At 40.8% G+C, this 27,511-nt stretch overlaps 1 protein-coding gene across 13 annotated transcripts in view; it reads left to right on the top strand.

Moving 5' to 3' along the window:
* The first annotated feature begins 4,243 nt into the window (after positions 1 to 4,243).
* Positions 4,244 to 27,511, top strand: part of TRIO (trio Rho guanine nucleotide exchange factor) — a 535,982-nt gene continuing 512,714 nt past the window's right edge. For 7 of the 13 annotated variants that reach the window (XR_012692805.1, XR_012692806.1, XR_012692804.1 and 4 more), the window contains exon 1: positions 4,253 to 4,818. Coding sequence is in view for 4 of the 13 variants with exons in the window: in XM_075212723.1 (XP_075068824.1) it covers positions 4,656 to 4,818 (163 nt within the window). In the remaining 9 variants the exon portion in view is untranslated. Of the gene's footprint in view, positions 4,819 to 27,511 lie in introns of all 13 variants that reach the window. The other 6 variants (XR_012692812.1, XR_012692809.1, XR_012692810.1 and 3 more) reach the window with 2 other exon arrangements.

The following is a 27,511-nucleotide window of genomic DNA, read 5'->3' as shown; positions in this document are numbered from 1 at the left end:
AACGGTTCCTAAATGTCCGGGAAGAGGCACTCACGGTACGGTGAGTGACAACATAATGGGGCATATTCAATTGACGGCGGGATCGCCGAAAATCCCGCGCTCCAAAAATATTACCGTTAATACGGTAATCCTGCGCGTAAAAAACGTTAATACGGTAATTTACTCTCTGGATTTCAGCTCGCAGCTCCCTGAAATTCAGCGAGATATTACCGTATTAACGGTAATATTTTTGGAGCGCGGGATTTTCGGCAATCCCGTCGTCAATTGAATATGCCCCAATGATTGTTTAAAATTGTGGCAAATGGAAGGCAACATGTGACAGAGCAGCGAGTGTACAGTGGAAGTAGGCGTGGGGAAAAGCGCGCGCACAGCGGAAGTGAGCATTGAGAAACATGGAGAACTGAGCGCACGTGCGCCCTCGCAGCCAAATGCGATTGAGGTGATAAGTACAGCCAATACCAAAAATGTTAAGAATGTAACCAGTAACTTGTATCCTATAATTTACATTAAGGATAACCTATCAAGGGAAGAAGGTGAACCCACCATCATTTCGGCCACTGCCCATGCTAGTAACATGCAAGAGGCACCACATGACAAGGAAAGGGAACGGTTCCACCAGCAGGGGCGGCGGCTGAAATTGGTGAGAATAATGTTGAGATTAATAGAAGGGGGGACATCCATTATACTGCAACAGCAATCCAGCAACTAGTTCAGAATGTAGTGATTTAGTAGGTTTGCATCCTGTCCGCACAATAGCAGTTCCCAATGGGAAGGCGGACAGAGATGGCATAGTTCCCATAAGACATGTAGAAATGCATTGTCCATGGACTAGATCTGAACTGCGTGCAATTATGTCTGAATTCCCAGACCCTAGGAAAGATTTAGCCAAGTGTCAGAAATTTGTTAGAGATTTAGGTTATGCACATGAGCCAACTAATAAAGATTGGCGAGTGGTGTTTAGGGCTTGTCTTCCTCCCGATACTGATATACAAAAGTTTATTAAGGATTGTATGTTGGAGGAAGAGAAGTCCTTAACAGATGATGATAATCAGGAAAATATTAAACGCATTATCTCTCAGTTGGCCATATACTTTCCTGTGGTAGTAGACTGGAGTAAAATTTTCACTATCAAACAACAGGATAGTGAAAATGCAGTGGACTATTTTTCTAGAGCTCTGATAGCGATGGCCAAATACACTGGGTTATCAGACATAAAGGATGCTGTACACTACAGGTAGGTAGCTGTTTCAGTCTTAATGGATGGCCTCAGAGAAAATTTGAAAACAAGGGTGCAAACTCCTTTACCGAACTGGAGAAGGATCACTGTAGATGCTCTCAGGGAGTCAGCTATAGAACATGATAAGAATATAAATAAACAGAAAGAGACACTAATTGATAGGTTAATGATGGTGAGTATCCAATCACTAGAGGGGCTGCACACACAACCACAGTATAATAACACCTGGTTTAAGGAAAAGAAAAAACATGAGTTGAGGAAGTGTTTTAGATGCACTAAAACGGGACACCAAGCAAAGGACTGTACAATGACAAGAGCGGAAGCAAAGAGCAGAGCCGTAACTAGGGTGGTGCGGGCGGTGCCGTCGCCCAGGGCGCAAGCCCGAGGGGGGGCGCAGCAGCCGCCCGCTACCTTACCTTCTGGCACAGAGTAAAAAATAAATTAAAAAAAAAATAAATTAAAAAAAATAATAATAATTTGTGGCTCCTCCCCCGACTCGCGGCACCCCCCCCCCGCGACTCGCGGGGGGGGGGGGGGGTGCCGCGAGTCGGGGGAGGGGGGGGGGGGGGGAGGTCGGATGCCGCGAGAGGGGGGAGGGGCTAGTGTGGTAGCTGGCTGACACATGACACATGACCCATGGGCTGCAGAGAGCGCTCGGCGCGGATGAATGGTGAGTGTTATTAGTGTGTGTGTTTCAACGTGTACCTCCCATGGAAATACATGTACTGCAGAACTAGTGAGCTCACACATAGGATCAGATCATTTGTGATGATTCATTGCATACGCCAGTGTTACAATTTTTGAAGTATGAAGTATGAAGAATTATACACGTAGCAGTACTTCATGCTTCTTTGGGCCGTTTGCTGATTCCAGTAGGAAAATATATTTTTCACATTTACAAAGGGCTTTTGTAAATGATAATAGAGAAAATGTAAATGTTTATATTTCTGGACCAAAAAAGATGAATTGATTCAATTATGGGCCAGTATTTTGTGCCCAAACACCAGCCAAATTACAAGCAGATTAGAATTACAGACTAATCTAGTTGATAAAATGTCAAAATATTAAGACCATTCTGCATAAATTAGTAATTAAGCAATGGCAACAGCTAGTTTTTTTTAAAATCTCTACTTTCACATAACTGATTTGTTTAACTCTGTATAAAGTATAAACACTTCTATGAATGTAGTGAGGGAGGGAGGGGGGTCTTAATATAATGTAGGTAGGCTATTAATTTAATTGTGGAGTGCACGTGGCGGCTAATTATTGGGTGCTATTTTATTTGTGGGGTGATGGTGGGGCTATTTAATTTAATAGTGGGTCCTATGAATTTAAGATGGAGTAATTGGAATGCAGACAACCAGCAAATGAGCTAAAGACACCAGCAGCCACAAGTGGTGACAGTGACAAGAACAGGTAGGAGAGAGCAGGACAGTCTTCCAACTGTCCTGCATCTGGTGGGACAGTCCCAAATTTGGATGACTGTCTCGCTTAGAACAGTTGGGAGGTATGTCCCGCTTCACCGTGTACTGCTCGTGAAGGCAGAACTGTGCACCTAACAGTAGTGCACACTGTATTGCCTGTTTATTTGTCTAAAATGATGACCATGCTACATCATAGGAGCCCCCCTGCCTTAAGTGCCCCGGGCCCCCTAAAGCCTTAATCCAGCTCTGTATGTGAGGGGCCACTGTGTGTGTGTGTATTATGTGTATGTGAGGGGCCACTGTGTGTGTGAAGGGGGAGGCCCAAACCAATATCTTGCCTAGGGCCCCATGAGGTGTAAATCTGGCTCTGATAGATATATATATCATGCATTTGCAAATATGTGTAACAGAATTCTTTCAGTAAAGTTCTAGCCGCACCCCCACATTAGGTTGGCCACACCCACTTGGCAAATGTCACTCCCACTTCGAAGGGGGGCGCCGGTGCCCTGTCTCGCCCAGGGCACCGAAATGTCTAGTTACGGCACTGGCAAAGAGACTTGGGCCATCTAAAGGGGAATCACACAGACACCCACAGAGACGGCGCACACAAGTCTCAGAGGCTTCTCAACAGTTGCCTGCGCACCTCATAGCAGCCAATGCCTTGGGGGAGAACTATAGCCAACCCTAGAGGTTAGGTCAGACCTGTAGTCCTACAACCAGGTGGGGTAAATGTTAATCTGTGGTAAGTATCAGTGTGCAGGTTTAGAAAGAAACTGATTTAAAAGTATATTTTGTTGTTATTGCTTGTTTGTTTTATCTATCATTTGTCTGCTTTACTGATCGCTGCCCGATGGTAAAGAATGAAAATGTTTGTTTCATTTGCTGTTTAAAGATAACTATCTGTTGTATGTTGAATGGTGACTGCTCGCAAAAACGATCAGGAGTGCAAAGCAGCAGATATCCATGATATCTGCTGCGATGCACCTTTAATAAATTTGCGGAGAGCACATCATGGCCTAATTTACACGGTAAGTGCACGATAGTGCACTACCGTGCTTTCTTAAATATACCCCTAAAACATCCAGGCTGAATTTTTATCCTCTTTATTAAAACATTTTTGCTTTATGGTCCATGCTTTTGCACCCAGGAGCGTAGAAAATCATGACTGTAGGTTTTTCTCTTTTTTAACAAACAAAAATGTCTTCTAAGTTTCTGGAGAGTCAAGGTTCATCACATACACTCCAATAAAGAATTGCTCTACCTGTTTCATCAATCATTTAACTGTACCTATGTTCCCGGATTAGGTAATTAAAAAAAATAGGGAGAGGAGTATTTTGCACCAGGTGACATGGACCATGTTCAAGGGTCAACAGCATAGCATAGGGCATAACAACAATTGAAATCATAACCACAAACCAGGTCAAAGAGTAGCATTGCATTCACGATTGAATGAGGTAAATATAATTTCCATTTTATATTTAGCGGGGGGGGGGGGAGGATGTGGAATAGGGTTGTGTGATTCCTCTCGCGAGACTCCGAAGTCTTCCTCGCACAGCAGATTGACGTTCTGGCATCCTGACTCCACCCACTGCATTCGCCGCAGCCACCGCCTGTGAATGTGGGCACCGTGTTTACCGGAGCAGTGATTTGTTCCATGGTACTCCCACTTGGATTTCTCATCTCAGTGCTGAGAGAGGGATAGATCCTGCGTTATTTTTATTTTGAATTTGTCTGCTTATCGCAGACCCTGGCAATTGCTTTGTTTTTTATTTATTTATTATTTACATTTGTTTATTGATTATTTTTTTTTATTATATCCATCTCTATATTACTGGATTTATTTATTTTGTTTTTAAAGCAAAATGTTTTGGTGATGAAATGGCGCATTGAAACATGCTGTCAGGAGGACAAAGGAGGTGTATATAGTTTGGGGCTGATGACGGTGTGAGGGAGGATAAGGATAATTTGCTGCAGGCTCCAAGCGTTTCGAAAGCATGAACAGTTCCAGCATCAACAATTCCAGTAGTGTTAACACATGCACTATGGCGACAGTCGGCAGCAATGCAACAGCCGCAAGCAGCAGCGAAGGCAACAGCGGAGAAGGGATGGAAGATACGGCCAAGGACTCGGCAGACATCGCTGCGTTCTACAGATCTGGTGAGCACTCGGGGAGGGGCTCGCATACAACCCAGCAATGGCTGTCATAATGGCAGGGGGAAACCTGTTCAATTCACTCACTATCTCTAGCCTTGCATACAAGGTGCTCTGGGTAATTACCATTTGCTGCATTAGTATATCATCATCATCATCATCATTATTTTAGGGTGCCATCGCCACTAGCTCCCTATATTTAATTTTACCGAAGCTGTATTCTGCAGTTTTATTTCAAGAGGGTCTCCTTTTAACAAATCAGGGCCCAAATTGTTATGACGTTCCTTGAATGAAGGTACATGATTTGTCATGATGTAATGTGTGAGATCACACAATACGTTCAACAGGAGTAAATTGTGATTCCAGCTGACAAAGCAAGTAAATAGGATTACTTTTGTTACATTTTAAGTGAAGTAATTTTGGATTTGCAACTATGTTGTTAGCCGAGAAAAAGAAAACACATTGTTTACATTAGCAACCACTGCTACATTTTAGTCCCTCTGGATGCTACTGGGAGATCATTCACCAAAACCTGTTACTGTTGAATTTTCATAGCACATGGATTAGTTGCCTTTTATAGAAATAAGCATTACACTACTGAGTTTTGTTTGCAGCCATTAAATAGTCTGCTTTATCTTGTAAGTCTGTACCAAAAATTACTCTATGATTAAAAAATATTGTGGTGTTATGTAGTTTGTAAAAACATAAATAGTCATAAGTTAGAGATTTTCTTCTTTAAGAAAAACACAAAAAACAGATTTGTTGTATTTTTTAAAGACTGTTCTCTAAGCTTTGCAATTAAGACTGGAATGAGGCAGGAAGAATATTTGATAGAAACAGTCAGCAGGTAAATCAATTATTTGAGAAGCACTACGATGCATGATGTCACATATATTGTGCTCCACTTAACATCATGATGTCTTTTTACAGTATGGGACTGAGGTGATTGGATATGTACTTGTATATTTCATCCTTACTATTTCCTGTAGTTTCCCCACAAATTACTACAGTTATAACCCACGTTATTCAGTTATCAGCTTAACACGTTTTGGGTTTAAAACTAGTATTTGAATATCTTTTAGCGTATTTATTCTTTATGCATCTGCTTTAAATATATTTTTATACCCTCCTGTTGCTCTCCTTTTTCCTTTCGTTTCGTCACCTGTTCACCTTTGTTTATTTTTGGCGTTTTTGTTTACTTTAGGGATTATGTTGATTGTTTAACCACAGAAAATAATTATTTGCTTTTTGTTTTTTTCTACAATATCTTATTGCCTTGTAAATTCTGTAATCAGTAAAATAATTGATATAAATGTGAAATTATTTTATTTAGTTCAATCTTGTACATCTGACATTAAAAATATCCTAAATGGAACCAGTAGATATGTGGTCCTGGTATTATGTAACTACAGCTGTCAAACTGGTGAATGTGGTGCTCCAAAGCATTTTTCTGTTTAGTCCTACCTATCAATCCAGGTTGATGTAGGTCAGACAGGAGAAGACTACTGATGTTATTTAAGTGAGAACACTGTTGTATATCTTCCAAGCAGGAAGGAAACTAGAGGTTTTAAATCTAACCAACATGAGTGGTTATGGAAGTAGAAATATCATGTTTCAGAGCATTAGAAACTGCTTAAAAGGGACAATGTTTTTAGTTTTGTGTTTTATTAGTATTTTATAATTTGTTCAGAGAGTATTAAAGTGTCAACATTTTTAAATCCCTCCAAAAAGTACTTTTAATTTGTAAATCATGTTGGAAATAAAGTCATGTCATGAACTTTGACAGTATATGGTACCGCAAAATAATTTTGTATAGAAATTGACCTGTTTAACAGATGTTGCAGACATGATATGCTATTTTTGGGTAATGTGCAATTATGAATGGGTATTCATGTAAAGAATACATGCTTCATTAAAACCACACAAACTGGTTTGCACAGCTTTATTCATTAGTGTTCCTAATTCTACCCCTACAGACTATAGGGGCAGATCAATTCAGTGTGAGGTATACGTATTTCTCGATATTAGTGTCTAAAATATTTGCTGATTTTGGCTCGCACTTCTGTGAAGAGCGATCAAAAATCATCGATGTTATAGTTATTGAACACCCCGACTTTGTCTACAATTGAATCGTACCGATATGGTTTTTTTTGTTTTTTTTTTTAAAAAAGATACTTTAATTTCTTTATACTTGTTTGCTGGTTCTTAACCATAGCCTCAAGTTACAAACTTTGTTTAAGTTTATCCAGGCCTGCCCAGAAGCAAGACAAATCTTTTGAAGTATATTTAAAAATCCCAGGGTAAAAATTTCATTATGATATGTGATATAAATAATTATATATATATATATATTTATTTATTATACTTGGACATATGTACTTGAAATAGAACTCTATGCTTGTAGAGATATCAAAGGATAGCCATGAAACCATGACAAAAGATTATTCTTTCACCTCACCATCAAATGGACCTGTAGATCAAGTCTTGACAGATATCTCCAAAAGTTAGGAGCCTACAGTTTCAAATAAGAAAAAACATAATGGAAATGCATCAGTTGGACAACATGTTTACATGGCTAATCATGCTTAAAATTCAATGTCTTTGTTTTAAATGTTTACGGTTATAGAAACTTATTTAGCAACTTATTTTATTTAGCCCCTATGGATCCACTGATGGGGAAGCTGTCTGCCATTTTCCCCAACTGATGTGCAAGTCACATCATCGGCTCAATCTCTCAGCTAACCAGCATTTTATACCCCACCCCTCTAAAAATAATCCGCTTCCCAGCACACTCAGAATGCGCAAGAAGTGAATGCAAGTCCTGCAAAGGCCAAGAAATAGCTATACTGAAATTAGGGTCTTGCGCTCAACCTTTTATAAAATGCTTTACATCTTTTTGTAGAGAAATGTATATCCCTTTTAAGTGGGATGTCCTATCAACATAACAAAATACCACTACTGCCTGTGTAACAGTAAATGCCAAAATAAATCTACTAACAAATTTTCCAAAAAACTGATATGAGGTGTTTAAATCAAACTTCATACGTGCAGCTGGTTTGAAAAGAGGTTGCATGCAATTTGATCATATTGCCCTCAAAAAACAATTAGAAAACCTTTTATTACATGGAATCACTGGAAATTCACATCAAGTTATAGACAAGAGATGCAGCTGTGTAGAAATTTTTAAAATCAAATCACAAACATTACAATCTAATTGCTGTATAAACTATTCTAATTACCAACAAAATGAAACCCACAGTATACAGTGGTGCTAGGAGTTTTGTGAAAGCATTAGTTTTCTAAATTTCTGCATAAATATAGCCTTAAATGTAAACATCTTCTAAGTCATGCAAATAGAGAACCCATTTAATCAATAACAAAAGGATATCGGTTTCCATGTGAACATTTATTGTTCATAACTATACTGCATTAAATGTCTTTGTTGGAAAAAGTATGTGAACCTAGTTTCACCTTGAGCAGCAATGAAAATCTAACATTTATGATAATTGTTCATCGGCCCTGCACATCAGCTTGGAGAATTTTTTTTTCCCATTCATCCTTAAGGAACTGCTTCAATTTCCATGAACACACAACTTCAGTTTCTGCCACATCATTTCAGTTAGATTAACGCAGGGATGCTCAAACTCCCAAGAGGCACCAACAGTTAATGTTTTCAGGATTTCAGTAATCATGCATAGGTGAGTTAATCTATTATTTTGGGTCACTAGTTATCCCAACTGTTTCTACAGACATAAATCCTGAAAACATGGCATGTTGGCTCTTGAGGACTGGATTTGAGCACCTCATTAAGGTCTGGGCTTTGACTCTTCCAAACATTTCTTCTGCTTCAATCCTTTGTGTAGTCTGACTTGTGTGTTTACAGTTGTTGTATTGCTGCAAGAACTGTTTTATTTTGCCCTTCAGTTCTTGGATGGAACCCTGACATTCTCCTGTAGGCAGCGCCGGCCATCAGAAATCGTGGGGCCCAGTACAATGAAGCAGGCAGATGACCCCTCCACCATGAACCAGGGCCATCTTTCCAACTGGGCACAATGGGCAGGTGCCTGGGGGCCCAGGGGGAAATGGAGCCCAAGGCAATGAAAAAAAAAAAACAACAAGAAAAAAACCTTACCTTTTGTGGTCACGATCCGGCTCCTCCCCTGGTCCTCTCTTCCATGAAGGGGGTCAGACTTAGGCGATTGAAAGGTAAGTTAAGGGGGGCCCTAATAAATATATATATATATATATATGTATTAGGGGAGATTGAGGGAAAGAAACACTTCAGACCTTAAGTCCCGCAGTGGAACGCATATGCGTTACACCAACAGGAATTTCGGCATTTGGAACTTCCTGTTGGTGGATACGTTCCACTGCGAAAGTTAAGGCTGGCATCTTAGCTGGTGTCTTCAGTCTGGCTGTCACAGTGACAGCCAGGCTGAAGATATAGGGCCCCCTGGTGAGCCCGGGCCCGGTACAAGGGTACCCCCCTGATGGCGGCCCTGCCTGTAGGTACAGTCCAGAATTCATTGTTCTGTAGGAATCTGACCTGGACTTGTGGCAGCAAAACAGTCCAAAACAATGATACTGTCACCACCATGTAAACGTCTGGGATGAGGTCGTAATGCTGGAATGTAGTATTTGGTTTCGTAACATTTCTAGTTTAAACCAAAAATTTCTATTTTAGACTTGTCCGTCCACAGAACATTCTTACTGTAGTTTTCTGGCTCATTCTGGTTTACTTCAGCAAACTTAATACAGCAGGTATGTACTTCTTGGAGAGTAAGGGTTTCCCCCCATGCACACTATTCTTGTTCAGTGTTTATCTGTTGATGGACATATGACCACTAACAGTAGCCATTGCACGAAAGGCCTGAGATTCCTTGATGTTACCCTGGAGTTCTTTTATTATCTCCTAGAACAGGGCCCGGCAACTCCTGCATGCGTTTCAGACATGGCACGCAAGGCCCTGTAGTTTGGCACGCCGGGCCGACTGTCACTGCAGGACATCACCGAAACTGAACTGCTGCGCATGCACAGCAGTTCCTCCCAGGCCTCATTGTGGAACAGATGACTCGTAAGGTGAGTCGCACTCACAGCTGCACTATATTAATTGGAGGCGCTTATGTGAGGCATAATATCAACGTTTATTTGTTGGTCCCACTACTATTATCTTTATATAATGTCTTTAGTATTATAAAGTAAGAAATAATTTAAATATATATATATATATATATATATATATATATATAGTAGTAAAATATACTGCGCTCAAACACAGTTCTGTTTCAACACCTATATGGGTGTAGAAGATATAAAAGAACTTAGTGGTGTCCGTGGTAGTCTTTCATAAGCCGTACTCCCACGAATGATATCAGCACTAGCAGTCACTGGTCTGCGCATTTTCCTCTTCAATAACCTGATCTCCACGGGTCAATCAATTCCTAAGATATCAAACAGATGGGGTCGCTTCCATAGTGCATTATCCAAATAAAAAAACTTTATTAAAAACAGAGTATACACATACCAGATGGACAATATAGTCAATCATTGAACCAGCAATCGAATGACTCCTCTATCAGCGGACATCATAGATAAACATGGATCCACAGCCAGCTCTACGCGTTTCATCTAAGCAGACTTCATCAGGAGGGGTGGATCCAGACCCATGTGAAGCACCCTTTATAGGGTTATACAAATTCATTCACAGCTGAATATCCTTGATCGTTATTACGATCGCCAATACACATTACAAAAATTTTAAAAATGGACACTAGTGCACAATATAAACACACACTCTAAGAGAAATTCCAGGACAGAGTGTGTGATTTCTGGTAGACCAACACTCCTGGGGAGAGTGAAAATATACTTAAATGTCCTACATTTATACACTATCTGATAGTGGACTGGTGAAGCTCAATGTATTTCAGAAATCATTTTGTAACAGTTTCCTGTCTAATGAGCACCAGTAACTCTCTTATTGAGGTCCTCAGAAATCTCTTTTTATCAAGATATGGATACGTTCACAATTTTGTCTTGTTCACAGTCTTTGGTAGTGAAGGCCCAGGTTTATGTTTTTTTAAATAGGGAAGATCCACCCAACATTGATTGACATCCCTAGAATTTTCCCTTTAGCTGAACTAATAATCATAGAGGTTCACATTTTCCAATGAAATTTAATGTTGGATCAGTTTGAATACTAAATAAATTAAAGACTTTACATATTTTTTCTGTGTGATTTGATTTATTGTGTTTTTGTTTTATGACTTTGATGAATATATAATCACATTTAGGGTCACATTCATGCAGAACTTTCTAAAGGGTTCACAAACTTTCTATCGTCACAGTAAAAAGTAACACATGAAAATCAGAACTATTAGCAGAATATAAGCATAGGCTATTTATTGAATAAAGAAAACCAGTAAAAGTAAAATTTGTGTCAAGGATGCAATGTTTATAAAGAATAGCCATGTTGTCGCCACCTGATGATATATCAGTGTGCCAATATGCTTGATGGCCATCCCCAGCAATTGACTGGCGGTATGACCTTAGTCATAAAGTGTAAAATCACTGAACTAAGTATTTCTCGGTGTTGTTTTATTATGCTCTGGTAGTTGAGGGGCGCACAAGCTGTTTCTCGCTGCTCTCAAGATCTAACATTAAGGGCTAGATTTACTAAGCTGCGGGTTTGAAAAAGTGGAGATGTTGCCTATAGCAACCAATCAGATTCTAGCTTTCATTTATTTAGAACCTTCTACAAAATGACAGCTAGAATCTGATTGGTTGCTAAAGGCAGCATCCCCACTTTTTCAAACCCGCAGCTTAGTAAATCTAGACCTAAGTGTACTTTTGAGGTTTTCCAACATTGAGTTTACTGCATGGCCATTTCAAAGCAATGATAGAAAATTAAGTTTGTCTGTAAAGAACTGACAAATCTGAAAAGTAATTTAGGACTAATGGGTAGTGAAAAGTATCACTTTGAATTATAGTTAAAGGCAATACAACATTGTATATTGAAAACCTGTTTTACTTGAAATTTCTGTTCTTTATTTTTTTGGCTGCCAGTTTGGGTTACAAATCAGGCATAGTAAAACTTGGCAACGATAATCTGTTACGGAAGTTCAAAGTGGTAATGCCTCCATGACAGAGGACCTGTGGAAAGTACTCCAAACAGACCAAAAAATTAATCTCAGAAAAATTGGATATATCGGCAGATTATTGTGTTGGTTATTGTTTTCTTATTGATAACTGATTCCCATTAGGAAATACACCACAGAAGGTATGTGGAAAGCAGTGGCAGGCTCGGCTGGGGGCCATCTGCCCCCCCGGGCTGGACCCATAGTAGCCAACCTTGGGCTGGGTCACCGGGCCACCAGCCTTTTTTTTGTTGTTGTTTTTTTATATGAATGTCCTTAATAGATTACTGAGTTGAGTCTTGCCCCACCCCATGCTAAAATTTGCCAGCCCTCCCATGTTGGAATGTACTGCAGACACTGTGGATGGACAAATTTAAAAAGTAAACTGTACCTGCAATATAGATTACAAAACATGAGACTTCAAAAGCATTAACAATTATTTAAGTTTACAGGAGTTTAAGGGGGAAATTCAATTGACATCGTTATGCTTTGAGAATAACGTTGCCTGTGCACTATTACTCTTTGTATAGTAATTTATTTATTTTTTAAACTCTTTATTTATGCAAAAAAAAAACCAGAAGTTCCATATAGCAGATAATAACAGGGAATAAAAACATTTGAACATAAGGGCCAAAACATGTCAATTGAGAAACCAGAAGAAAGTCAGGCAAATGACATATTTTTACACAAATTCCTAAACATAAAAAGAAGCAGTAAGTTAACCCATGGAAAGGAAATAGGCTGACCCAATCAAGGGTTTTGGGAGACTCAACTGCCTTGGAACTCTAAATCGATGCTGCTTTTATTTTTTATTTTTTAGAGAGAGAAGTAGAGGAGAAAAAGAGGAGGGGGGGGGGGTAGGACCTGGTAAGAGCTTCTGAAGAAACAGCCTTTTAAGTAGCGGGCATATTTGCTTGATGAAAAGAATACCAAAAATTCCATACCTTTTTGAAATTTATAATTTTGTCGTGGAGAAGGCTGGTGATGTATTCCATAGAGGCCATGTACCACTCATGAGAGACTACACTTTGGAGGCTGGGTGAATGAAGGGACTTCCATTCCTAAGCTATCTGTAGGCGAGTAGCGGCACAAATGTGTTAAACAAGTCTATCTGCCTGTTTAGTTAGGCCTTCGACCCGGGAACATAACAGCATAACCATTGGGTCAGGTGAAACCTCAACCTCTAGGATTCTTGTCATTAGGTCAGCCACCTGGGACCACAAATTTAAAACACTAGGGCATGTCCACCAGATGTGGTAGAATGAGCCCACCTCCCCACACCCTCTCCAGCATGAGTCAGAGGTGCCCGGATATATTATGTGGAGCTTTGAAGGCACTAGATACCATCTTGTATATACTTTAAATGTGTTTTCTCGTATTGAGGTGTTAATGGAGATTTTGGAGATTCTCACCTGTAGCCGGGACCATCCCTTCTGATCCAGAGCTCTACCAGTATCCCGAAGCCATGCCACCTCAAACGATTCCGCAGTGTCAGTTTTTGGTTCCAGGAAATTATGATATACCAGAGATATTAGTCCTGAATCTCCTGGCCTATACACACAGCTCCTCTCAAAAGGAGTGAGGCTACGTAGCTTGGAAGATCTACAGAGTGATTGAATAAAGCCTCAGATTTGAGTGTAAGCAAAATGTAAGGACGAAGGAAGGCCCTTTTTTTCTCTTAGATCCGGGAAAGTGCGGGGAGCAAAATCTCCCATAATGTGAGTAAACTGAGTGATACCAGCCTCTTGCCAGGGGCGCGAGAATGACCGCATATTTCCTGCTGGAAAATCCGGGTGATGCCACAGTGGAGTAAGAGGAGAAGGAAATGAGGTGAGCTCCCACTTTCTATGGAGCTTGTCCCACAGGTTGAGAGTGAACTGTATGGAGGGGTGCGAGTACACTGAGGGCCGGCCTTTGAGCTCTAGGGAGCCAGGGGAGCGAATTCAGATTGTGATCTGGTGTATGTGCGTTCTCTAGGTCGACCCATCTCTTGATCCCCGGAGCAGACTGCCAGGAAATGATATGACTAAGGTTAACTGCATGATAGTAGCGCTCAAAGAGCGGAAGTCCATATCCCCCTGACTGGGTGGGCTTAGCTAGGCAGGACCTTTTGAGTCTTGATTTTTTCCCTTGCCAGATAAATGTACCGCATGAAGATTGCAGATTCGTTAGAAAAGTACCTGGGATTGGAATTGGTAAGGTCTGGAAAAGGTATAAGACTCTAGGCAGAACGTTCATTTTTATCACACTAATCCTACCAAACCAAGAGACAAAAAGCGAGTCCCATCTGGCCAGGTCTCTTTTTTATTGAATCAAATAAGAGGGTGTAGTTGGCGTGGAATAGCTGTTTGTATTCTTTCGTGATCTGAACCCCTAAATATCGTAGCGCCTTTGGGCGCCATTGAAAATCGAACGAAGATTCGAGAATATTTTTGGTGACGATAGGGACTTGGAGTGAAAGGGCTTCCGATTTAGAATTATTTATTTTATAGTTTGATAAGGATCCATATTCTTTAAGTGAAATAAGGGGGTTTGCGAGTGTTAATAGTACGTCATCAGCGAATAAGGAGATTTTGAAATGACGAGGACCAATTTGAATCCCTGATATGTCCGGGTTTCTTCTAATGGCGGCAGCTAAAGGTTCTATGCATAAAGCGTATAAGAGGAGGGGCAAGTGACACCCCTGTCTAGTGCCATTACCTAGTGAAAAAGCCTGGGATAGGAGCCCATTGGTCAATACCGATGAGGTGGGGCGGTGATATAGGGCCTGGATGGCCGAAAGAAAGGCCCCGTTTAAACCGAAATGACTTAACGTGCTGAACATGAAAGGCCACGAGAGTCTGTCAAAGGCCTTTTCGGCGTCTAATGCCAAAACCACTGACGGGATCTTATTCTGGTTAATATGGGCGATGATGTCTATAGTACGCCTAGTGTTGTCTAAAGCCTGCCTGGTGGGGACAAAACCTACTTGGTCTGGGAAGACCAGTGTTGGTAAATAGGCATTTAAACGATTTGGCAGAATTTTGGCAAAAAGTTTAACGTCCGTGTTGATTAGTGAAATAGGACGGTAGCTGGGGCAACAGGTCGGGTCCTTGTTAGGTTTAGGAATCACCACTATAGTGGAGCGCGTGGATTCCGTATGGAATTTACCCCCCGTCATAATGGAATTAAAGAGATGCGTCAAATGAGGGACTAGTTCTTTGGAGAATGTTTTATAATAAAGCATCATAAAGCCATCAGGGCCGGGGGCTTTGGAGTTCTTCTGTGACTTTAGTGCCAGGATTACTTCTTCGTTAGAGATAGCCTCGTTAAGAGTAGAAGCCTGGCGGGAGGATAGGGAAGGAAGAGAACAATTATCTAAGTAGGTATTGATGGCTTGAGGGGAGGCTTTAAATGAAGTTTGGTCCTTATGAAGGTTATACAGATTTTCATAATATTTGTGGAATGTTTCATTTATGGTCCTAGGATCGTAAGATAGGTCCCCTTTTTTTGTTTCTAATTGAATTGATTATTTGGGAGCCCCGTTTGACTCTGTCTCCTGGCCAAAAGAGAATCGGCCTTGTTGCCTTTTTCAAAAAATGTTTGATTAAGCCATCTAAGCTGGCGTTCTGTTCTCTCTGCAAGAATTGACTGAATTTCGCCCCTAGTCTTTTGGATTTCTTTCAAAACTGAATGGGAGTTAGACGCCTTATGTGTTGTTTCTAAATTTTTAAGTTGATGAGTAAGTTTATCAAGCGTTACGTTACGTTCTTTTTTCCTGTGGGAGGCAAACTGAATGCTGTCCCCCCGAATGACTGCCTTGTAGGCTTCCCATATAGTGGAGATCTGAATCTCTGGGTCTGAATTGATTTCAAAGTATTTCGTGATAGAATCAGATATGAGATCTTTAAACCCGGGGAGTTTAAGAAGAGTCTCGTTCAATTTCCAGGAGCTTCTGCCCCGAGGGTTCTGAAAAAGGTCAACCGTTAACGATAATATAGAGTGGTCTGACCACGTATTGAAAACTATATCAGCCCTAGTTATATGTTGGAAGATGTTTGAGCAGCCCATAAACATGTCAATCTGGGAGTAGGTTTGGTGGGGAAAAGAGTAAAATGTGTAGTCCCTCGAAGAGGGATATAACGCTCGCCAGATATCAAATAGGCCGGCCTCAGTCACTTATTTTTGCAGATGTTTTGTATGTGAAGATGGGGGGAGGTGTGCCTGGAAGCGGATCTGTCTAGGAGGGGGGACATAACAGTGTTAAAGTCACCCCTGAGTAAAAGCAAACCCTTACGGAAATGGTGTAGTTCCGAGATAAAGTGTGTGAAAAAAGCTGTCTGACATGTATTTGGCGCATAAACGTTGGCAAAGGTTATATCTAGATGACCAATCTTTCCCGTCGGGAAGAGAAACCGGCCCTCAGGGTCGTCCTTAACTGCTGACACGACAAACGGAACTAAACTGCGGAGAAGAATGGCAACACCATTCCTCTTTGTAGAATGAGAGGAATAGTAGGCATCAGGATATCCTCTTGAGGACAGGGAAGGATGGCCACCCGCTTTGAAATGAGTCTCCTGTAAAAAAATTATATCACCATTAAGTTTTCGTAACGTATGGAATAACATAGAGCGCTTTTGAGGTGTGTTTAACCCTTTAACATTAAGGGAGAGTGTTGTAAGGGTCATGATCGGTATTCTTAGGAGAAACACAAAGAATAAAGATGTTATCCCTCGAACTGGAGTACCAGGGGGGGGGGGGGGTTGGGGGGTGGGGAGCAGGGAGTGGGAAGGGAAGGGAAAGAAGAGTAAAAATTCACATCAATCTGTATTTCATAAATTAATTGCTGTTACATTATTCTAATAAGTTTTCTATCGCTCTAAAGCTAGGTACACACTAAAGAAATTTTCTCCTGATGCAATATCTTAATTTTACCAATGACTGAAAGCCTTATTGGTATGTTGATTCATGTCTACACACTTAAACAATTTTACATGGTGTACCATCAAATCTGCTCTTCATCTGTCATAACAATCTACTGAAAGATTGTGACTCTTATTAAAGTAATTCTATCGTTTTCAAATAAGCATTGCCCAAGCGATTGTATTGTGTTTCCAACGCACAAAGTGATTTATTTTAGCAGATGTAAAAATGTAACAATAATGGATTCCCCAGCGCAATAGAGAGATACAAAGGAAAGTGTAAATAAAAAGCAATATAGAAAATAAAAATATGTAGATTGTAAAAAATGCAATATTGGATAAAACAATAGTGGGCTAAACATGGACTTACTCTTAAAAACAAGCAGGCATCTCTAAAGGATGTGATATCCGTTTGTTTGTATGGGGCTGGTTACGGATTGCATATGTCCTCACAATCCAATATAGCAACCGCCAATCTAACTGTGCTGTTAAAACAATGTCACAATAAAAACAAAGGGCCACGAGTCTGGGAAGGTTGGGTAGTGCACTTACCTCCCTCTCCAGATTGTGTGTCCAGGTAGTCTATGCAAAGGTCCTCCTTTCAGGTAGCGATCCCGCTCCTGGCAAGTGTGTACTTCTAACGATGTACCAGGAAGCATCGTTAGAAAGGACGATATCACATCCTTTAGAGATACCTGCTTGTTTTTAAGAGTAAGTCCACGTTTAGCCCACTATTGTTTTATCCAATATTGCATTTTTTACAATCTACATATTTTTATTTTCTATATTGCTTTTTATTTACACTTTCCTTTGTATCTCTCTATTGCGCTGGGGAATCCATTGTTGTTGTATTCCTAGGGGTTTCGAGACCACCCCTTCTTTCTGTTCCTCTGGCTGCCCATTTTCATCCATTACGCGGATAGCGCGGATCCCCCACACTCTATTTTCTAGTAAAAATGTAACAGTTCAATACATGATTATAATACAGTACAGCCAATACCAAAAGATACATACGTACCGCTGCGCTTGCATGCGCTCCCACGGGTACCAGTGAACAGAAGTTCACTCTTGAATACTGTGGTCAGAGAATGACTGAAGCTAGTGGGAGCGCAGCTATGAATATATACATTCAGTGTTATAGAGAGAACAATGCAGATGATGTGGCTTGCTTCTATAGGTCCAGACTTCAGGTGGGTCCAGGGTAAATAGGTCATAGGCTAGTTCAAAAAAACCCCTCAAAGGCTGAGGTCAACATTCCAGATGATTCTCCCGCCCAAAAACCAGTTACAACTAGTCCATTAGCATTTTACAGTTTGATATCACTCTGACTATTTATTCCCTAACATCAATAAGTAGAGTATGCAATATGCGATCTCTTCAGCGAATGAACCGAACAGCTGCTGATGAATAGTGGATAAAAATATCAGACATGACACTTTTCCTATAACCTGAACCCTAAATAATACTAAAGTGTACATATAATCATAATATATAAACTAAATACTATCTGCTCATAAATCACTGTATAACGGAACCAATATGAATTATATAAATAACTAAATGTTGTAATGCGAGTGTGTGCGTGCGTATTTTACCGTACGATCGCAGTATACTGAGTGCAATCGAACAATAAAATATTAACCAATATACTTTCGTTCATCCAATTATACGACTTCGACACTCTGTAAACTCTTTGGAGGTCTGCCTATACTGCTGGTTGTGAGTGCATACACACTTCAGAATTTGCCGGACATTGTTCCATGGTTATGAAATCTATGTTCTTTTGGTATGATAAGACATGATTGTGGGAGCGTACACACTAATGCAATATTGGACCTAACAGACGTTTATCGTGTGATTGGCACGATAATCGGGTGAAAAAACTGTAGTTTACAGCATGCTTAAAACAAAGAATCAAAGGCTAACGACTCCTTCCTGTGCATTCAAGCTAAAAAGAGGTGTTTGTCACCTCAAAGGAAAAGGTCTAATTAGCAAGGTACTTCCAGAAAAGTTACAAAAACAATTTTCCTCCAACATGGCATATAGTCTCAGAATCAGTATATTTCCAACACAAAAATCAGTACATTTTCAATGATATACAGTGGCGCACTGCGCCACTAATTGAAATAAATTTATACAAGAAGTTATTTCAAAGTGATCCAGCCACACTGATTAATTGGTGAGCACTAAAAAAGCAATGCAGTAGAACAAAGGAGCAGGGATAACCCGTAAAGCTGGAAAAAATATTTAAGCCAGAAGAGAATGTAGCGTGGCATTTTTTGTATTAAGAAAACCAGAAATTTAAAGATACTGCTCTATGTGGATATATTATAAACATAGCAACTTTGTAGACATAAAAATAATCTGAAAAGGCAAGTGTTAATAAAACTCCAAGTAGCATATGTAGAAAGTGGAATGGGTGTTTTAAACATAAACCAATTTGATTGGCAGCTTTCCTGAGCATCGGCAATGAGTCATTAAGATTAATGTTTGTTTTTAGCCAAATAAATTGCTTCAAATGAGTATTTCTTGAAAATAGGGAAAATGTCACTGTGAAATTAATAGGTCAGTTCTAACAGACTTGTGTCACAGGATTTGTGCAAAAATGAAATATTCTTGAAAAAGGTGTTCCAAATTTAGAGGAGACCTTCCTGTCTGAGATTATCGGTCAAACATTTCAGTCTGTTCACTTCAAAGACTGGATGGGGGGTATTCAATTGTTAGCGTTAACGCAAAAAAAACGAGCGCTCAAAAAATATTACCGTTTTTATACGGTAATATTGCGCGCGAAAAGCGTTAATACGGTAGTTTACTCGCAGAATTTCAGCTCGCCGCTCAGGGAGCTGAGTTCCGCGAGTAATTACCGTATTAACGCTAAGATTTTTTGAGCGCTCGTTTGAGAGCGTTAACACTAACAATTGAATACCCCCCGAGAGTCAGAAATCCTAGTTTAGGAAACCTAAAACAATAACCTGTATGAGCTGAAAAGCTAGTTTTCAGAAGTGCTGTGGTGAGTGGCATAGGCACCTCCTAGATGCAATAAATGAGCTGCTGAACAAAGACATTATTCTGATTTAACTATATTATCATACAATTAGCTCATAACATGCACTTGTTGTATTAAAGCAAAAGTTCTATATATAGATATATATAATTATTTTTTTTCCAAACTATTTGGAGAGGACACATACAATCAATGAAGAAAGTTGGAGGTAACAACATTTCTTAAAAATGTATAAAACATTTGTAAATAAACAGTAAAATCATACATACTGGATTTTGAGAGGAGGAGAAAAGGGAAAAAGCAAGGGGGCTCAAGTATATTTTAGGAAGCAGGGTATTGCACATGAACCAACAACACCTTACATTCCAGAGCATAATACCTTTTATTAAGATCACAAGAAGTATGTTCCTGGATGGCAAAAATATTGTGGGTTGAAGAATTAATCGCAGCAATGGACTTACATAATTGCTTACCATCAAAACCAGTGTGTGAAATTAAGAATTTTAGGCTGCATGATCTATGTGCACATATCTAGAGGAATATGTTTCAAGTTGGGAGACAGAGTATAGCTATGTACATACTACAGAAATTTTTTCCCGATTGAGATATCTGTAATGATTTTTACCAACGATTGAAAGTCCAGCTGAGCATGCAGGTTCATGTGTACACACCTGAACGATTTACCTTCAGATCTGTGCTCCTCGTTTACCTTAACCATCGGCTGAAAAGATTGCGACTCTAAACTCCATAATTTGCACGGTTTTTCCACTGTTGATAGTGATTTTTAGTCAGTTTATAAATTTCATATCAAGCGATATGATAAGCTTTGGTAGGATAAAACATGATCATAGGAATGTACACACTAATGCAATATTGGGCCTAACAGTCATTTGTCATGTGATTGGCACGATAATTGGTAAAAAATCTGTAGTGTCCCGCCTTAACAGTGAATTGGTGGGATGAATTCAGTGAACGCTGCAAATCTTCGAGAACTCTTCATCTTAAAATCTGGACAGTGACCTAATCTATAGCTTGATAAGTTCTTCTCACCATAATTTGATACCAGAAACCTCTGAATAGATGATGCCAATGTTTGTGATTGTCGTAGCAGAACAGTTCAGTAAGGCTCACTTAGGCTGTGGTACACTCCACAGTAAAATTCTAACAATGCAATATTTTTAGCAATTTTATAAGCGACTTAAAGAAAAAAAAAGTTCTGATCAGTGTGCCGATTCCGGTGTACTCACTATTGAAGTTTTACATGATTTACCATTGGATTTGTGCTCTTTATCTGTCATAACCATCAGCTGAAAAGATCCTGACTCTGCACACACACAGATCTTTGGGCACTGTGGTTGTGAGTGTGTACACACTGCAGAATTGCAATGGCATCCTTCCATTGTTAAATGAGATTTTTAATTTTGTTTAAAAATCGCGCTCAACGATACAATGGGCTTTTGAACAATAATTGTTCATTCTTGCAGGGTACCACACTACCCTGATATCTGGCCAACTGTTGTTTATCGTCTGGTTGACCCAATATTCGACTGAAAACACTGTTGTGTGTACCCAGCCTTACTAACATTGCATTTATCTGCAGCATTTTCTCTTAGTCAAAAAATCAGTCATTTGCTTTCAATGTGTAACTTCAATTTGATAGATACAAGCTAATTTCTGTTTATTGTTGCTGTGGATGGGTGTAAATATTTGCTCTCTCCCCTAGTTAGTACCACCCTTTATGTGTCTCCCTCTTCCTTTAGGTTGTTAGCTCTCATGAGCAGGGCCCTCTTTCCTTGTGTGCTTCTTCTACTGTTCCTTCACCCTCTGTACCTCTTGGCCTGCTTCGCTAGCCCTGTTTTCCCTGTTTTATTAATCTTCGGCCTTCTTCTTGCTGATTTCTACTATCCCTTTCACTATCTGTCAGATATTATCTGATTTGCTTTACCCTGTCACCTGTGTTTGTATATATTTGTGTATCATGTTGTGTCTTGGTTCTGTTTTCTGTATATGTAATGTACGGCGCTGCGGACCCTTTGTGGCGCCTTATAAGTTAAAGATAATAATAATATGTGCTGTGTTCGTAAAAATAAAAAAAAATCCTGTGCTAGCCTGTTATTCATGTGAATGTTAAAGGTACAAAAACTCAACATACATGCGTTTTCTCGAAGTGTTTTCTAGCACAATCCAAAAACATACTGGTAGGTTAATTTGACATCTGACACAATTTACTCTAGTATGTATGTGGCAGAGAATTTAAACTGGAAGCTCCTCTAAGGCAGCGAATGATGTGCATCATTAAAACCTCCCTTTTAAAGAGCTGTAGGATAACAACCAGACAGCAAAGAGGAATCGAAACTGCAATAGACAATAGTAAAGCAGATGACCACCAGGGTTTAAAAGTGCAAGCTTCTGAAGGGGTTTATAGTCTTTAACAGTCAGAGCCTGGAATAAGAAGGGGAAACATGATATCTTGTATTGAGGATTCACCAGGAGCATAGCAGTTACCTGTCTATAAGTTGAGGTCAAGCAAGAACCCAGTATTTGGCATACTTGTCTTGATTTATGTGGATGGTGTGCTAGCTTTCAAAAATTTAGGAAAGGCACTTATGTTGGAATAGAAATGTAGAGATGATGATAAAAGTATCCTATTCATTGAGAGAGACACAATTAAAAAAATATTAAACTATTGGAAGAGGCAATAGAAGTGAAACCACCTACATGACTTAAATATATGAATAGTGAAAAAGATCAGATAGTGTTACCAGATAACCATCTTTATAAAAAAGTAATTGGCAAACTATTGACTGTATCTATAATAACAAGCCAGACTAGTCTACATTCCTATTTGCCACACTAGGATTGTTGTGCAAAAAGGTGCAGTTCCATCTTTGTAGCTGGGTTACTGTAGAAAATATAAGTTATTTGAAAGAGACTGTCAATAAGAAAATTAGATTGCCACCAATGCCTCTGACTAAGATCTCTGTAGATGCAGACTGCATCAGTGACACAAAATGTCTTTAGCCAACAAATGGATTTTTGTTTCAACTGGGCAGTTGTACTATATGTAAGGCTAGTACAAAACCACAGTAAGTTTCATCCACTAAAGCTGAATATATCCTTGCCACTCAAGCTTATCAGATAGCAATCTGGTTGTGTCAACTCATGATTGCCTTGGGGGTGAACATGCATAAACCAATCCTTATTCAGGAAGACAATCTATATATAAAGTGCCTGCAAACAGAGTATATGAACGCAGTTACTAAAAACGTTCACCTGAAGCATCATCTTTTGAGGAGTTCACAAGACAAAACTATTATTGAACTGCAACATGTTGTCAGGGAGTGGCATAGCCCCCTGATCTGACCAGGCATCAAAATGTCTGATATCACATTAGATAATTTAACATCAGGATGTGATATTTCTCTAAATGTGGAGTTAACACAATTTTAACAAAATTTATATCTATTTCCTAAATGAATTGCTGGTTGCATTATTTATGTAGTTAGTCTATCTTGCATTTAACACAATTTAACTTTCACATCAACTTGTGACTTCGTAGCATTTGCTGTCTACATTGTTAGGAGGTATTCTGTCTCTCTAACAAGACATAACAGGTAGCGACCTCCTGCTGTGCCTTCAGGCTAAAGCAGGTTTTTGTCACTTCTGGGATGAAAAGACTTTTCCTGCATTTCCTGTTTTCAGCAAAAGAGACCTTCCTCTACCCTGGCATAATATATTAGAAATCAATACAAATACACACAATATAAAAAAAAAATCAGTACATTTGCAATGATATACAGCAGTGCACTGCATCCTTATTTAAATAAATATCTACAATAAGTTATTCCTACGTGACCCAGCCACAGTTTTATGTACATGTTTTTCTCTATTATGTCATCTTTTATTATATAATCTGTAAGCACTGTAATTTTTGTATATTACATCTAAAAATGTAATAAGTGCTTTCATTACTGCTCTAAACAAATTCACAGCCTTTTATGAAGAAGATTGCTTGACCATGCTAATGCTTTGAATACTGATGTGTGAATTGTTAATACATTTGTCTACTAAGCCTATTGTGCGTCTGCCTGTACAATTGTGTAACAGAGCCTTGAGATGTTAACCCTTTAAATAACAGTGTGAGACGTGTTAACTGTTTTAGCTATCAGAGCACAGAGTGTGCGCAATTGTCATAGTTTTGCTACAGGCCTTATACATAGCTGGTGACCATTGCGGAGAGGTGTGGAAGTGTGTGCCTGCATTGGAAAGTAACTGCCTTAGGCTACAGTAAAATCTGTAGCTTAATGCAGTGGTTACCAAACTGGGTGCTGAGGTGATCTTTCAGGGGCGTTGTGGCCAGGGCTGGTGGTAAGCAAGACGGGGGACTTGGTAATTATTTTGCCTTAGGAATGAAATAAGATATGGAGACCCTAAGGGTGCCTCGAACTGAGAAAGTTTGGGATCCACTGGCCATAAGGGATAGTTGAGAGCGCGATTGAGACTAGAATCCGTGTGTTCCCTTATAGTAAATTTTCAAGTAACGAGTGTAGTTTGTGACCAGTAAAGGTGGTTAGGAGTGGTTTCCTGACAAAATAGAGGTGATATATTGTTGCACTGGTTAAATATATGACAAGATGATATATCATATATAACATATATATATATTTTTTTATTTATTTTTTATTTTTATTTTTTTAGAGAGATTGAGAGTTTCACGATACATACATGTCTGTTTTTGTAGGAAGGGGCTTGTTAATATTTCACTGACCAGTATTAACAATAAGACATGGAGTTGGAGCTCACAGAATAATTTTCTTATGTCCCTTACAGAACAAAGTTTATTTATTTTAATGTCACCTCTAGTGTTTCAATTCAAAAGTGTAATATATATTTGTATCAATACAGGCTGTAGTACTCATCTTTATATCCCCATCATATATCATTATTTCACAATATATGGCTCCAGATTCTTGTTAATATACCTGTAACAACTTGGAACTCTCCCTTACACACACACACACACACACACACACACACACACACACACACACACACACACACACACACACACACACTTTGTCTATTGCCTTTTTTTTGCACAGCTGATCAGATACACAGACTTCTCCATTCTGTGACAGAATGATTTTCTTAAAATGTTTTAAATGTTACCAATGCAATTTTGTGCTTTGTCATCATATTTTGTTATCTTAGCACTGCATTATATGTGGCTAGCGTTACTTTACTACTAGCTGCTGTGCACTACCAATTGCACTATCCGTTGTTTCTTGTATAGTATATTAATAAAGAGACAGCATGCACTGTATTTTCCATTTTGTCAGCGCTTATCTATAGAAAGTCTCTGGTCATTGCAAACCGCATCCTGTATATTATATCTACACCCAGGGCCGCCGAGAGGGGGGGGGAGCGGGTACATTTTACCCGGGCCCGGCCATGCCAGGGGGCCCGGGCCGGGCCCTTGCTGCTATTTTTTGTCATTTTTTTTTTTATTTTATTTTTTTGTATTTTGCGTATTTTTATTTTTTTAAAAAAAAAATTCCCGCGGGGTAGGGGGAGGGGGGGGGGGGGGGGCGTTGGTGGGGGGAGCTATAAGAAATAAAAAAAAAAAAAAAAAATCAATACTCACGTGACCGCGGCGCCGCGTCCCTCCTCTCCTGTCTTCTCCATTCACACTGACTGTCGGGCGTGACGTCATCAAGTCACGCCCGGCAGTCAGTCAGTGAGGAGCGCCGCAGCCTGACAAGACCAAAGAAGAAGAAAGAAGAGAAGACAGAAGAGAAGAGAAGAAAAGAAAGAAGCTGACAAAAGGTAAGGAAAGAAACTGTGAGAGGCACAGAGGAGGAAAAGAGAGGGACAGAGGAGGAAAAGAGAGGCACAGAGGAGGAAAAGAGAGGCACAGAGGAGGAAAAGAGAGGCACAGAGGAGGAAAAGAGAGGCACAGAGGAGGAAAAGAGAGGCACAGGGGAGGAAAAGAGAGGCACAGGGGAGGAAAAGAGAGGCACAGGGGAGGAAAAGAGAGGCACAGGGGAGGAAAAGAGGGGCACAGGGGAGGAAAAGAGGGGCACAGGGGAGGAAAAGAGGGGCACAGGGGAGGAAAAGAGGGGCACAGAGGAGGAAAAGAGGGGCACAGAGGAGGAAAAGAGGGGCACAGAGGAGGAAAAGAGGGGCACAGAGGAGGAAAAGAGGGGCACAGAGGAGGAAAAGAGGGGCACAGAGGAGGAAAAGAGGGGCACAGAGGAGGAAAAGAGGGGCACAGAGGAGGAAAAGAGGGGCACAGAGGAGGAAAAGAGGGGCACAGAGGAGGAAAAGAGAGGCACAGAGGAGGAAAAGAGAGGCACAGAGGAGGAAAAGAGAGGCACAGAGGAGGAAAAGAGAGGCACAGGGGAGGAAAAGAGAGGCACAGGGGAGGAAAAGAGAGGCACAGGGGAGGAAAAGAGAGGCACAGGGGAGGAAAAGAGGGGCACAGGGGAGGAAAAGAGGGGCACAGGGGAGGAAAAGAGGGGCACAGGGGAGGAAAAGAGGGGCACAGAGGAGGAAAAGAGGGGCACAGAGGAGGAAAAGAGGGGCACAGAGGAGGAAAAGAGGGGCACAGAGGAGGAAAAGAGGGGCACAGAGGAGGAAAAGAGGGGCACAGAGGAGGAAAAGAGGGGCACAGAGGAGGAAAAGAGGGGCACAGAGGAGGAAAAGAGGGGCACAGAGGAGGAAAAGAGGGGCACAGAGGAGGAAAAGAGGGGCACAGAGGAGGAAAAGAGGGGCACAGAGGAGGAAAAGAGGGGCACAGAGGAGGAAAAGAGGGGCACAGAGGAGGAAAAGAGGGGCACAGAGGAGGGAAAGAGGGGCACAGAGGAGGGAAAGAGGGGCACAGAGGAGGAAAAGAGGGGCACAGAGGAGGAAAAGAGGGGCACAGAGGAGGAAAAGAGGGGCACAGAGGAGGAAAAGAGGGGCACAGAGGAGGAAAAGAGGGGCACAGAGGAGGGAAAGAGGGGCACAGAGGAGGGAAAGAGGGGCACAGAGGAGGGAAAGAGGGGCACAGAGGAGGGAAAGAGGGGCACAGAGGAGGGAAAGAGGGGCACAGAGGAGGGAAAGAGGGGCACAGAGGAGGGAAAGAGGGGCACAGAGGAGGGAAAGAGGGGCACAGAGGAGGGAAAGAGGGGCACAGAGGAGGGAAAGAGGGGCACAGAGGAGGAAAAGAGGGGCACAGAGGAGGAAAAGAGGGGCACAGAGGAGGAAAAGAGGGGCACAGAGGAGGAAAAGAGGGGCACAGAGGAGGAAAAGAGGGGCACAGAGGAGGAAAAGAGGGGCACAGAGGAGGAAAAGAGGGGCACAGAGGAGGAAAAGAGGGGCACAGAGGAGGAAAAGAGGGGCACAGAGGAGGAAAAGAGGGGCACAGAGGAGGAAAAGAGGGGCACAGAGGAGGAAAAGAGGGGCACAGAGGAGGAAAAGAGGGGCACAGAGGAGGAAAAGAGGGGCACAGAGGAGGAAAAGAGGGGCACAGAGGAGGAAAAGAGGGGCACAGAGGAGGAAAAGAGGGGCACAGAGGAGGAAAAGAGGGGCACAGAGGAGGAAAAGAGGGGCACAGAGGAGGAAAAGAGGGGCACAGAGGAGGAAAAGAGGGGCACAGAGGAGGAAAAGAGGGGCACAGA

The sequence above is a fragment of the Mixophyes fleayi genome, chromosome 5 (assembly GCF_038048845.1).
Source record: "Mixophyes fleayi isolate aMixFle1 chromosome 5, aMixFle1.hap1, whole genome shotgun sequence".
In the NCBI taxonomy this organism is placed as follows: domain Eukaryota; kingdom Metazoa; phylum Chordata; class Amphibia; order Anura; family Limnodynastidae; genus Mixophyes; species Mixophyes fleayi.
Note: the sequence above shows the minus strand (reverse complement) of the source record. Positions and strands in the feature narration are given on the sequence as shown.